Source organism: Centrocercus urophasianus, unplaced genomic scaffold (assembly GCF_019232065.1).
Source record: "Centrocercus urophasianus isolate 14NV4802_14NV808 unplaced genomic scaffold, USGS_Curo_1.0 seq_10, whole genome shotgun sequence".
NCBI lineage: Eukaryota > Metazoa > Chordata > Aves > Galliformes > Phasianidae > Centrocercus > Centrocercus urophasianus.
In genome coordinates, this window is record NW_024884142.1 from 76,953,512 (window position 1) to 76,967,752 (window position 14,241).

The window sequence follows — 14,241 nt, forward strand, 5'->3', positions numbered from 1 at the left end:
TCCGCGCACTGCGGGCGGGCTGGGGGAGGGGGCCGCTCCAGCCCAGACTGTGCATGTCCCAGTGACGCATTGCAGGTACGAATCCACCAATCGGCGCCCTCCGCTCGGAGTCCCAGCTACGGAGAGACGTTTTTTCTAGAATCCTCCTCCGCTCGGACAAATAGTCCCGCGGGTCGCCCCTCCGGCGCCCACCGCCGGCGTTCGACGAGCTTCCGACCCTTTTCGCTTCTCCCCCTGCCTCCCGGCGCCGGGTCCCGGGGGTCCGGAGGCAGAAACAGGGCGAGGCGGGGGCGCGGGAGGGCCCGTCGGGCAGAGCGCGGGGAGCCGGGACTCGTTTCGCAGTGCCGTTCCCTGACGGTGAGAGGGGTGGGGGGAGGGAGCGGCGCGGAGCGATCCGCGCGGGCTGTGAGGCGGTTTATGAGGCACGGCTGGCGGCCGGGCAGGGCTCAGTGTGAGGCGAGCCGTCGAGCGGGTAGGTTGCTGGTGCGCCTTGTGCAGCCGTTAGCTCTTACCGCACCCCGCAGCCGGGACGAGACACCATGGTGAGTCCGCGGGGCCGCGCCGGGGCCGTGCGGGCGGAGGGCCGGGTGGTGGAGGCGCCTGCGGGATGAGGGAGGGAGGCGGGGGGCTGCGGGGCGAGGGGCCGTGCGGGCGGCGGGACGGGGTGGGGCGAGGTGAGGGGTCCGCTGGCCGCGGGCAGAGCGCGGCGGGGCGGGCAGGGGCAGAGGGTCCCTCGGAGGCGACCTGCGCGTAGGAGGAAGTGGCGTCGGGCGAGTCCCGCTCGGGTCCCTTTCCCGCCCTGGGGCGTTGGTGCGGATTCAAAATTCAAACTGCCCTGAGCTCGGGCGCCATGTCGGGTGGGGGGGGGGGAGGGGGAGGTGGGGGCGGCGGATAACGGTTCCTTCGGGGAGGAGAGCGCGGGAGCGGCGGAGTGGGGGGGGGAACCCTGCCACGGCGGCACCCGCACCGCTCAGCCTCTCGCCTTCTGCCCCTGCGGAACGCGGCTGGAGGGCGCTGCGCCTGGCACGGCACGCTGCGCAGCCCACAGCCCCTGGGCAGCACCGGCAGCGCGGCGGGGAGCGGCTGGCTCGCTCCCCCCTTCCCGCTGGCCCCGCGGTGGGGCCGAGGCCGCGGTACCGCCCTGCTGCTGCTCTGTGTGAGCTGTTTTTCTTTTTGGGTTTTTTTTTTTTTTGGTGAGCGGTTCTGGTTTCCCGTTTTGGTCATTGCGGTGGACGGTACTGCGTTGTCTTGATCAAGCGCAGTGCAGTTTTTTTTTTTAAGCGGTGCGTTTGTTTAGGGTTCTGATCGATTCTGCCGAGTTAAAGCAGGTTGGGATTGGAGAATCGCGAAGGATACGGATTCGGTGGCTGAAATTTCAGCGGATGCTGAAATATACAGAAAATAATTGTGTCGCAAAGCCTCCACCGATGGCTGCTCAGAGCGACCTGTGCACTAAGAGAAGGTGCAGTGCGGTGGGACTGACTGCTTTCATTCATTGCCACCGTTATGGACTCCTGCTGTGTAACACGAAAGATGGGCACTTAGAGCTTTTTCAGCCGCTTTAATTAAAGAAGTTAAATGAACTGAAGCTAGATTTTTGTGCCTTTTCTTTAATTGTGAGCGTAATCGGCAGGCTGTCTGTAAAGAGCAGTAATTCCAAGCTGGCTGGCCGTGGCCATCGGTACAGAACCAAAAATGGAGTATCTTCCAGTGAGGGCTGTGTGTGTGGAAATGGGTGTGTCCAGGAGGCGCGGTCATGGCTCCTGGCAGCCCCTGCGGGCTGAGCCTCAGGGCTCCCTGGCCGGTGCTGCGTGTGTTGGGGGAAGTAAAGCACTTCGTGCCGGTGTAAGCCGACCTGCTGCAGGTGTCACTCTGGTCTGTGTGTGCTTGTGGTTCTCGTTCTTTGGTTAATTCTGGCAGAACAGAGCTGTTTGTTCTGATCTGGCACGTGTGAGGTATACCAGACTGCCAGGTTTTGAAGGGAGCTGCCTTATCTGTTCTGTGATTTGCCTCTAGCTCCATGTCAGGTAGTGTTGGTGAGATGTGGATCTGTTGAGGGATATTCAGGGGTGTTACTGCATAACAGCCCTGGCTGTAATGAAACACTACCTCCAGAGGCTGCGTTTGCTGCATATTGCAGCTCCCTCTTCCCTAGGCAGTGTGGATACGTTGTCAGGCCCCTGACTTAATGGGGGAGGGGAGGTACTGCAGTAAAAATGCTGCAGTGTAGATGAGAGGAGGTCGTACCCAAGCTGCAAAGCCTTTGAGGAGGAGGCTTTCAGAAGGATGTTGGCTTTAAGAAAGAAGCATGTTGAGCTGAAGTGAGGAGCACTAGGTGGTCATAATGTGACTGTTATTGGAGTCAGGTTGTGTTACTGAAGGTGCGTGTACTGGCCAATGACGTGATGTGGGAGTATCTAGCTGCAGTTTGGCATGGAACCACCGAAGGCCCTCCACCAGAAATGCATTGGCCTGTACTTGGAACAGGGATCTGGGATTGGGGCTGAGGGCCGCTGCTGCCTCCATGCAGACCAGTGGGTGGCTGCCTTGCTGGCTCCGCCTCTGGCTGCTGTTGCGCAGTGCTCCCTGCAGTGCCCGGCACTGCGGAGTGCAGATGGTGTTTGTTCAGCCCTGCCCCACCTCCTTGCTTATCTTTCAGCTGCCCTGTACCTATGGCTCCTAGTAAGCGTCGTGCTCTTCACAAAGGCTATGCCTATTGAAGCTAGTGACAGAGCTCATCCAAATTCGTGGCTGCTGGCTATAGGAAGTTGTAAGTCTCTGCAAGAGTTCAGGAACACTTAGTAGCTTAAACACTGCTTGATGTCATGTCTTTACATAAAACGGTTTATATAAAACAGTATGTGACTCAACTTGGTAACCCTGAAGTACTGACCTAAATAAAGTAGGTTCTTGCTACTTACACTTGATGTACTGCTTTCTGGGGTTAAAAATATCGTGTGGAAATATAGCACATAACTCTCTTCACTTGAGTGATTAAAAATGTAAATACTATACAGAGGTACGTGTCTGTGTTAATGGTACATTCCTGCTGAGCAGAAATCTGTTAGGCTTCTGTTAAGTGTCCAGCAGGATGCTTACACTTTCTCAAAGCCTGATGTGGAATTGATGACTTCCTCAGTTGTCTTGATACCACTCTTGAGAAGCTCATTAAAGAAATACTGCCTACAGCTGCTGAAATGGGAGCAAGTAGAGGGTATAGTTATTGAATGCTCCTCACCTGATCTTTTAGAAGTTGCTTGTGGTTGTGATCTTGATTTCTGGTGTAGATGAGTCAGAGGCTGTATGGGAAACTGCTTATCGCTGCCCTTATCTTGGGCTATTTTATTTTGGGCTATTACCATGCATATATTTCTTGTAAGTGGTTTAGCCGTGTGTGTGAGCTCAGTGTAAACAATGTGGAGATGTAATGTACATCAAAATCAGCAGAAATGGGCAGGTGATGCTTACCTATCTCCATACTACACTAACAGAATGCTGTTGTGTAGGGCAGCCTTTGTAGGCAAACGCAATTGAAAACAATGCTGTTGATATTGTAGAGATAATAGAAAGGTTTTTGATAAAATGACCACGATGGGGATGAACTGAAATAGTGATGCAGTGAGAAGGTGTCTTTGGTGTTTTGAAGTCTTGACTATTGTTTTATGAGGTAAGGAGCTCAAAAGAGATTCCTTGATGAAATGGGTTGCCTTGTTAATGTCACAGAATGGCCAGGGTTGGAAGGGACCTCAAGGATCATGAAGCTCCAACCCCCCTGCCACATGCAGAGCCGCTAAACTCCCCATTTAAGGAGCTGCCCAGGTCCCCATCCAACCTGGCCTTGAACACCTCCAGGGACGGGGCATCCACAACCTCTCTGGGCAGCCTGTTCCAGTACCTCACCACTCTAATGGAGCTGTCCTGAAGTTGTTTGAAGAACCAGCTGACTTGGAAACCTAGGGAAGACATTTGTGCTGTTCTTAAACACGTTTGTGTTCTATCAAGTCTGAAGCTTAGTTGGATTTGTCCTTGAAGACTGTAAGGGTTTTTTTTTATTGTCAAATCCAATTGGTCTTAAACTGGTCCCAGATAACAGAATGTATGAAGTGGTGCTTACCTAACTACTGATGCCAAACCTGTAAGCCTTTGTGTTGCTGGGCCTTTGCCTGGCGAGTCTGTAAGCTGCCTTGCGTTACTGCTGTCTGCAGATAAGTTTGAAAGAAGTCTAGGCAACTAAAATGCAAATACATGGAAACTACCAGATTGGGTGGAAGCTGTTAGTACTTATTATGTGGACTCTGTTTTTTGCTATCTTGCCTTGGACCTGAGGTTCTGTTAGTGGAGGGTGTACTTGATTCGAGGGAAGAACATCTTTTTTTTCCTAGTTACAGGATTGTAACTTCTGAGAAGAGACAAGAACCTACCTTAAATTTGGGATGTAGGGGGATACTGTTGCAAGGTATAAAGTGTCTAATGGAAGCACTGATAGCCTGGTGTGTTAATGAGCCCCTTCAACTGATCTGGGGGGACCTGCAGGCCTTGGGTTTCCTAGCGTAGCTTAGGTAATTGCGCATGGAAATCCATTCTTGGTGTATCAGATATTTATGGGGTCAGGAAATGACAATCTGCTAGTTCTTAGCAGGCTATCTCAATGACTTCTGAGCCGTGTTCATTGGAATTATTTACAAATGAGGAAGGCAAATCCTGAGGAGAAGTTGCCTGATTCAAAGGCAACTGCAAATACGTATCTTTGCTGAAATTTTTCAGTAACTATAATGCTGTTCTCTTCTGTTGCAGGCTGATCAACTGACAGAAGAGCAGATCGCAGGTGAGGTTTTCATATGCTGTGCTGATACTCCTACTTAACCTGGCGCATCTCTTAATCCAGTGACAGTCCATGTTATGCAAGTTACCTAGCTTTCTTAAATACTGAGGAGATACGGGTGGATGCTGTTACTTATTGCCTAAATCTTAAAAGCTTATTCTGTAAAACACCAATGAATAAGATGAATTTGAAGGTTTGTCTGCTAAAACAGTTGTAAATAGTTCTGTAGGCACTGGAGCTATTTATTGAAGCTGTGAAGATTATTTAAATGCAGACAAGTGTGTGTGGGTTGTGGGGGAGGACGGGGGAGGTCTGTGGTAAAGACTTAGAGTTTGAAACCACCTTCCAGCATAAGGCAAAATAATTTACTTGGTGCTCTCCTGTTGTCAGTGGAGGTATTTCAGACTAGCTGTTCAGGTAGTAGCAGACAGAGCTTTCACGATAACTGTTGATGTTCCATATTTGGAACTGCGTTGTGTACTTGGACTGTTCTGAAGGTCTGGTGCATGCTCTGAAATGCTTAAGCAGAGATGTAACTCCCAAGTGTTAGTGCTGGCCCCTGAGACTGGTCTCATTCTTGTGCACCCTGCACAAACAGCATCTGTTGCTGCTCTCTCTGAAGATTGATTTCAGCTTGACTAACTGTAGCCTGGAGTCATATCGATGCGTTGGTACTGCAGAACTCAGCCTTGCTGCAGATGCTTTCCAATTTGAGATTTCTGTTCTAACAAGGGTGTAGCTACAGTACTGGGATGTCTGTGTGACTGTCAGATGAAATGATGTTAGGGGATGTTTGGATTCAGCTGATGAAGTAGCAACTCAAGCATTCAACCTCTGAGAGGCTTTGGTATTTAGCTGTGGTGTGGTTCTTGCAGGCACTATTAAACAGAAGTGAGCTAGTTTGTTTTTACTTTAACGGCTAAATTTTAAGAGTAAGAATATTCTGGTGGCTTTTAGACTTCAGAAGCTTGCTCTAACTCATAAGAGACTATTATGGTTTTGTGGAAAGCTCTTAGTCTATTTATGTGTTGTCATGGTGCTGTCTTGTAAGCACACGTCAGATCTAGCTCAGCTACATACTTCTTTGAGTTGCCTCATATCTTAAAGGGGTTTGGGAGCAGGCTTTATCAATTGTTGCTGCTGCTGCTTTGATAATGGTTCATTGTTTCAGTTCTTAACTGTTAAAGCTTTATTAGTTGATCTGGCTGATTATAGAGTATAAACAGGAAGCTTATTCTTAACACTACCTCGGGATTAGCGATGATAGTATAGTAGTTCCTGGAGCCAAAAGTGGGTATTAATAAGTGTGTCATGCTAGAATAGAGTTTTCATCTGCTTGGGAAGAATAATGGCCTGGATAATTGGCTGAACTTAGAGCTCAGCTGTGGTATTTCATGAAGTAAATGTCTGCAAGTAAAGCCATCGCCCTCTGATGCAAAAACAAGGCTCGTCTGTAAAGCAGCTAGCTTGAATGTTCAGGAACAGTTGCAGATGTCTAAGTGTACTGCTTAGCTTTGCTATGAAGGTCAGTACTTTGCATGGGGAACCTGTTAAAGGTGCCAGTTCAAGTGATTGACGAGGGTTGTGGTTACGTGGTGGGCTTGAACCCTTGCTAATCCATTTCAGTTTCAGAAGTTATTTAGCTTTTGATTTGAATTTGGGCTTAAGGAAACAGTAGTAAAGGTAGAGACAGACTTCCCTTCATTGAGTAGAATTTTTAAGTGGTAAAATGCAGTTCTCATCTGAAATACGGTTTTCTTGCCAGAATGCAATTAAAGATTCCATATGTTCTTTCTGCTCTGTGAAAATGCTGGAAATTCTTGTCTTGATGTAAGGCTGGAGGGTTTTTTTGTTTTTTTTGTTTTTTTTTGTTATGGGCTGAGGTGAAAAACCTGTTGGGCCTATCTGTTGTATGAATGGCTTAACTGCATGAGTTGGGGATATACAGAGTGTGGATGGTGGCTGTAGCTCTGTTCAGAACTGAATTTGCCAGGCTGGATGGATTTCCTTTTGCTTAAGCGTTGCGTTAAGCAAGGTAAATAGGCCAGAACTGTTTGATGTGGATGGCTAAGAAAACTTAAAGCTACTTTTTGTCCCTAGGCAACTGGTACAGTGAGCAGTTCTTCCTTCACCAAACCTCAGAGGTCTCTAAATAGACTCTCAGAACAAGTAGACCTATGTATGGTGTTTTGCTGTGCTTTGTTCTTAGTGTGCTGCAGCCCTCTGGGGAGCTGAGCACAACAGCTATTTAAATTCGTTTCATAGCTGAAATAGTCATGTTTAAGTTACAAACTTTTGGTGGGTCATAGGAGAGCAATTCCCGTTCACCTGTGAAAGTTTGGAAATAGCTGTCTAAGCTGTTCAAGAGTGACAGTAGCAATTAACTGAAGGAAGGTGATGTTATGCTGAGGCTGAGTAGAATGGTGGTTATAACTTCAGCGTCGTTGAATAAAAAAGATGAAGTTGTCTTTTGGTTATCTCAAGTACTCAGGGCACACTACTGAAGTGTAGAAAGCAAGTATTTGGACTTGCAGGAATTGCTGCAGTGCTGTGTAGTCTGCTTCGTGTTTGGGTTACAGTGGCAGTCTGTTCTGACTTTGTCTATGGCTGTGGCTAACAGGTGGCTGTTTTGAGCAACACCTGAGTACCTGATGCTTGTTGGAGACAGTCTTCTGAGGTTCTTGAATGATGGCAGCCTATGGTTGTTGCTACTGGTCTTGACCAAAAAGCCCTTTCTTCCTTCATGTAAAGTCTGATCCTAGCAAACTCATTTGCCTCTAAGCTTTCTGGAACCTAGCCCTGAGGATTGCTTGCAAGTTATTGTAGGTACAGGTTGTAGCTTCTTGTTTGGATAGGCTTCTAAGCCCATATTTTTACAATCACACTGCAGAGAGAACTGTTCCATCTGGTCCTGTGGTAGCCTTCCTGTAAGTCTTGTGTGCTGAACAGCAAGAGCTGGCTTTCTGGAGCTGAAGATGTGGAAGAGTTGCTTTTTGTTTTGTTTTTTGTTTGTTTGTTTTGTTTTTGTTTTTTTTGAATGGAACTTGGCTTTGGTTCTCATATGATGGCTGCATCCATGAACTACAAACAGCATTTTTTAGTTGCATTTCCAGCACTTGCCAGTTTGTACCTCAATATATCTAGCGTTTCAGAGTAAGAAATGGGCAAAGGCTTTATGCTGTACTTGATTAATTCAGATCTGGGAAATCCACTATCTGGAAAGGAGGTTTCTTGGAAATGGGGGAGGAATTGTAATTCGTGGAAGTATTTCTAATGCTCTTTAGCTAACTTCCCCAAAAGCATGATATTGAGTGGCCTTGAGTGCTGCAAAAGGATCTGAATGGCATAAGGGAATAAATCAGTTTTTCAGGCTTAACTGTAATTTTTCTGTGAACGGCTGCAGTCCAGTGAAATAGTTGAAGGTCTGTAGCTGAAGACAAACAGATGGCATGGATTAAAACCAACTCCATTTTTGGACTAGACAATTAAACATGTTATGCTTGTATTAATATTGCTGGCGACAGTACAGCTATTGTAGGGGCCTGAGAGGTAGCACTGTAAAACAGCCAGTCTTGCAGCTGCTTTTAACTAGTTCTGTTGAGGGCTGTTTCAAGATATAGTAGGGCTGAAACAGTTTTCCAGGCAAGTTTGCAGAAATTGGTGTGACTGCAGTGACCTTTTCTCTTGAACAAGTGATTACCGAAGCTGCTGTGATATAGTCTAGACTGAAAAGCTGCAGTACTGCAGTGGTGTTCTTTTTTGGCAAGGTATGGCCAAATGTGGGAACCATGGTGCTGGACTGTGGCTTCAAGTAGCTGATCAGAGTTGTGTGTCCAGCAGAAGTGAGATGCAGTGAAGCTGTTCTACATTGAGTCTTAATTACAATCTGCCCATTGAATGGTCTCTTACTACTAATAGAAGTGTATTAAGCCATAGCATTTGCATTTTGAGTACAGCTTTCAAGCTTTTTCTTAATGTAATTCCCACTACTTTTTCGTAAGAGTAATCTTGCCAAGGATGTGTTATTCTAGTTGGTAGCTGAGAGGAGTAGCTCTGTATTGAGGATTCTTCAAGGTGATTTGTAGCAAATGTCCAACTGGTCCTGAAATGGATGACCTTCCATTTTCTTCAAGCCAAAACGTGGTGATTAGACTGATAGAAACATCAGCATCAAGGCATTAACTCTGATGTTTCAGTTCCAGCAGGCTGAGCTCTACACCTTCAAGAATATGAAGTCAGGTTTAATAATTTGCTCCAATAAACAGCAGTGGTTCTGAAAAGGTTAAATAAGCTCTCCATTGGAAAACTGGAAGCACTAACTCCTTTTTGTTGTTGTACAGAATTCAAAGAAGCTTTTTCACTATTTGACAAGGATGGTGATGGTACTATAACTACAAAGGAGTTGGGGACTGTGATGAGATCACTTGGTCAGAACCCCACAGAAGCAGAATTACAGGATATGATCAATGAAGTAGACGCTGATGGTAAGATCTTAACAATAAGTAACTGTTTACTGGAGTATTGAGAAACATTTTTTCTAACAAAGCGATTGTCTTGCAGGCAATGGCACAATTGACTTCCCAGAGTTTCTGACAATGATGGCAAGAAAAATGAAAGATACAGATAGTGAAGAAGAAATTAGAGAAGCGTTCCGTGTGTTTGACAAGGTACTGAGATGTTTGCCTCAACAAATCCTTCTGTTGGAAGAGCTCAGACTTCTGATAAGATTCCTTAGTGAACTAGGGGCGTTTGCAGTCCTACCATTTAGAACTAGTTAATTAGTTGTGCTGAAGTTGAGTTATACTATGGTGCTGTACCTGAAAGCCACGTGAGTCATTGTGGGTGACAGTAGAGATCTGCTATATTGTTTTGCTTGCTGTGGTACCTAAGTGCTTGTTGGCTGGCAGGGGAATTGAATAAATACATTGTGAATCTTTCACTTCAAGTAAATTGCTGTTTACTGTTAATCAGCTCCTTAAATGAAATGTAATTTTAATCAGAAAACACACAAGTATCGTGCAGTGTGGGGAAGAAATGAGCAGCTTTGAGTCTGTATGCACCAGTATTTTGATATTCTATCCTGGTTGGGATGTGTAAAAGTGGCCTCTGAAGGCCTTGTGGTTTTGTGCTGGATTGCCACAAAGTGGGAGTGTGAGAAACTGCTCCTGGTCTGAGAAATAGACAAGTGACCCAAATGGCCCATGACTGAGATGCTTGTCACCATCAGTATGGTAATGCCTCAGGACAGTAAGGTAGGCTGTGTTGTGTAAGCTCTTTCTGAAAGACCTCTCTAAGATGGTGTAGTCACAGAATTGTAGAGTGGCTTGGAGTGGAAGAGACCTTAAGGATCTCGCCTGGATCCACCTATCTGAGATCCTGGGCAGTACATAAGATGTGCTTGTGGCTCTTTATTGCCTCATGCAAATGTTAGTGGTTCAATCTGTGTTAACTTTCAATGCTGATCTTAAGAAATGTAGCTTTGAGTTGCTAGGCCTGAGGGAAACTGGAATAAACGTGTCTTTTTTCCCCTCCCAGGATGGTAACGGTTACATTAGTGCTGCAGAACTTCGTCATGTGATGACAAATCTTGGGGAGAAGCTAACAGATGAAGAAGTTGATGAAATGATTAGGGAAGCAGACATTGATGGTGATGGTCAAGTAAACTATGAAGGTAAGGAGCTGTTAACAGATTGTGGTGCACTTTCCAGTTGCTGGTAATGGCAGAATTTAAATAGGACAGCATTCACAAGGGAGGTCCTCAGCAGTTTTGATGTCTCTTCAAGCTAACATCTTTTTAGTACATACATAGGTTTGAGTGGGTCACTGCTATTTTCTTCCTAAGGCAGCTGTGAACTATGCAGCATTTAAAAAAAAAAAAAAGCACACAAAGCAACAACAAACTCTTAATGCTAATAGCCATTAGTATAAGAAAGCTAGTTAAGCTATTCACATACTGTTCTGTTTATTAACAAATGTTGATCTGAAACTACATCAGGAAAGTGAATGTTCTGACCTCTGGCAGGTCACTGATCTTTCCATAATAGTTCAAAAATTAAGAGGAAAAGCCTGTGAAATACCTATCAATTTTACAATCTTTAGAAAACCTTTAAAGTAAACTTTAACACAAATCAGCTGCAGTGCTGACTTTCTACTTCTCTTTTGTGATGTTGAAACTTAGATAAACTCATGCAAGCAAAAGTTTTTTCCCTCTTCTGAGAAGCACGCAAGCTGTCTAAGCTTGCTTTCATTTTAGCTTTCCAAGCATATTAGAAGTACCAGCTAGGGTATTTCCAGTTTTTCTCATCCAGGGTACTGTTCCCAAGGAATAGGTGTGGCTTCTTTTTAAAACTTCATTGTTGTTCCTGACACTAAACTGAGTCTGTGGTTCAGTAAGCTATTCTGCTGTGAAGTCCATGCCAATGTTTGTACCTGTTTTGTGTCTGTAGCTGACTGTAACTTCAGCAGCATTGGCTCCTCTCTTGGCATGTGAAGGGTGACTGCAGGTTGACAGGAGATGACTCTGAACAGTCTTATTTGGAAGTTTGTGGTGGACTGACAGTTTTGATGAAGTAGAGGCCTTTAGCTGTTAATTGCTTTTTTTTTTTTTTTTTTTTTTTTAAAAAAAAGGAGGTGCATAGGCATGACTGGTAGAAAAGGGAAATGTCTTTTTTTAATGTAACTGGAAATGACATTTTGAAATGTCATTGGCCACTAGTGAGGCAAGTCACTTGCCAGATGTTGCAACTCTTGTTCTTCTCTAAATAACTTCTGGCCTCTTTCCTTTTGCAGAGTTTGTACAAATGATGACAGCGAAGTGAAGACGTTGTACAGAATGTGTTAAATTTCTTGTACAAAATTGTTTATTTGCCTTTTCTCTGTTTGTAACTTATCTGTAAAAGGTTTTTCCCTTACTGTCAAAAGAATATGCATGTATAGTAATTAGAAGGCCATTCCTCCATGTTTTTCTCCTTTATCTTACTGTCATTGTTCTGATTTTTGGAAAATTGATCTAAGTAACAAATGTTGCATGTGGCTTACTCTGGATATTTAAGCCCTTCTGCACATCTAATGTTAGATGGAGTTGGTTCAATGAGGGAACATCTGGATTGTTTAAAAATAGCTTTCTCTAGAAGACGTAGGTATGACTAGTGTAACAAGTTACATAAAGTAAGTTAGGTTTTACCATGCATTAGCAGTTCCTTATTTAAAGCAAGATGCTGACTCCAGCTTTCCAGTGCACAAGAGTTTATTCCGCTTCTGCTAATGGAGATTAAAGATTCCTACAGTTGACTGCAGGATAAAACCACGTGGATAGCATATGTGGCTAATGCACTGTAGAAAGTATTCTGACTTACTTCATAGTAACTTGTTTGTGGCCATACCTGTAACATGTTGTTGAAATGTGGAGTCTTAACATTGTGGACGATTGACAGTCAACAATATGAATCTTAAAAGTTGCACTAATGCAAAACGGGTGTATTATCCAGGTACTCGTACACAATTTTTTTTGTACTGCTGGTCCTGTACCAGGAAACATTTTCTCCTCTTGTTACTATGCTTTTTAAACTTTGTTTAGCCACTTATTTTCAAAAAAAAAAAAAATCTGCTTATGGCACGATTTGCCTCAAATCCATTCCAAGTTGTATATTTGTTTTCCAATAAAAAATTACAATTTACCCATACTGTTTCAATGTATCCTTGAATTATTTACAGGATTTGTTCAATACAGTTGCTGCTCTGTGTTTCAGTATGTAGCAGTTTGATTTGCTTATGCGATGGATTGGCTGTCTTAAGAGCTTGGAAGGTGAAATCCTAGACCGTAAACTCTGGCCCTTTATTAGTATTGTTGACTTGAAGAAGCTTTCTTACTAGTAGTTTAAAATGTATTTTACAGTCTTGTGTGGAGCTTGGTGCTTCAATATACTTACCATAGTGACTGGCTATGCCCACTATCTGTAGACATTGTGAACTGGATGTTGACCTAGTTCAATAGTTGACCTAAAATTAAAATTCCTTGTTCAGACAACTAAACCTGTTTGCTTTCTTTTAATTATTTTTTGGAGTTTATTCCCTATCAGCTGCTACTTTGGGGTAACATAGTCTCACACCTGGGCTTTTCTGAAACTGCCATGTCTGAGTCTGTTGCTTTTCAGGATGTGGTCAACTCAAAGTATGTAAGGAAAACCTTTTCTTACTGATCTGCTAGTAAGCATGATTGTGCTTGTACCCCTTTTTGTTGACAATTGCAATGTTCTAACACAGAAAACAAACCTCTTTTTGACCAAGGGCAAATCCAAGACCTCAGAGGCATGGCAGAGGCTATTCATGTTGTTTTGCCTCTGTACCCTGGATGAGAATTGGCTGACTTCTATATATGCTGTGGGGTTGTCTTAGTTGGGTGTTCTGGCACCTAATCATCCCCACTGGTTCCTGCAGAGCAGTTACCTCATGTTTTTAAAGACATAAAATATGATGATTCTTGCAGAATTAAGACAGCTGGTATCCCTGATTGCACAAATAACTTGAAAAATGCTCATGGTCAGTGATGTCCAAAAGCACAGCTTCCAAAGGACTGTAAGTACCTCCATTTTGAGGGCTTATCAAAAGTGGTTAAAAGGCATCCATCAGAGTGCCTTAAGTTGTTTGTGCCTTGACAATTGGATTCACAAAGTTCATGGAGGCTGCATATGAGGAACTGGAAAGGCCATTTACGCAGCGCTCATCCTGTGGCTTAGCATCTGGGTATAAGATATTGGTTTCTAACTGGTATGGGATAAGAATTTGAGCTTCTGATCTGTAGGGCTACTGGAAGTGTCACTTCTAAGGTAAGGAAAGTACGCAAGAGTCTGACTGGAAGCCCTGTTTGTCAATTCAGTGTCTTTCAGCAGCCACAGTCTGCTATTACATCTCAGCATGCATTTGAATGTGTCTAACTTAGAGTAAAAAGAGAGAAGGGGCCTCACTTTCCTGAGAGACTGCCTTGGCCAAGATGGTTGCAGTTCATACAATGAATGGGTGAAGACTATAAATGAGTGGGTTAAGAAGGTGGCTCTAACACTGTCTCAGCTGCACATGGTTCAGCATTCTGTAACTAATGAAAGAGCAGGCTTGATTCTAATGTCAGTGTTCATGTTACTGATACGTAAAAGAAGTTTCTAGGTCAAATATTGGAAGTCTTGTAGTTAAAATGGAAAATAGAGATTGTAGTTCTTTCTGGTACTTTCTGTAGAATGGGAGGAGCCTGTCTTTGGAAGTAAAGATGGTAAGTAAGTGGAAGCTAATGGCAATCAGTACAAATTCTCTGAACAGGAGAGCACTACCGTATGCTGTACGGAGTTTCTGCATGTTCAAAATTTAACTGAAACTTCTGGGCTAGTGGTTCCTGACCTTATTTGAACAGGGTTTTGTGTGAAGTGACT

At 44.4% G+C, this 14,241-nt stretch overlaps 1 protein-coding gene across 1 annotated transcript; it reads left to right on the top strand.

Moving 5' to 3' along the window:
• Positions 1–437: 437 nt before the first annotated feature.
• On the top strand, positions 438–12,502 carry CALM2 (calmodulin 2). The gene is made up of 6 exons (XM_042815275.1): positions 438–542; positions 4,795–4,825; positions 9,163–9,306; positions 9,383–9,489; positions 10,358–10,493; positions 11,612–12,502. Exons 1-6 carry the CDS (start codon positions 540–542, stop codon positions 11,638–11,640), a joined length of 450 nt encoding a protein of 149 aa, XP_042671209.1. The 5' UTR covers positions 438–539; the 3' UTR covers positions 11,641–12,502.
• Positions 12,503–14,241: the final 1,739 nt, after the last annotated feature.

What these genes read in the sequence shown, in the direction of transcription:
- CALM2 (XM_042815275.1), top strand. An exon ending in GACAGAAGAGCAGATCGCAG is followed by an intron (nt 4,826 to 9,162) that starts GTGAGGTTTTCA and finishes GTTGTTGTACAG; the next exon opens with AATTCAAAGAAGCTTTTTCA. An exon ending in TGGTCAAGTAAACTATGAAG is followed by an intron (nt 10,494 to 11,611) that starts GTAAGGAGCTGT and finishes TTCCTTTTGCAG; the next exon opens with AGTTTGTACAAATGATGACA.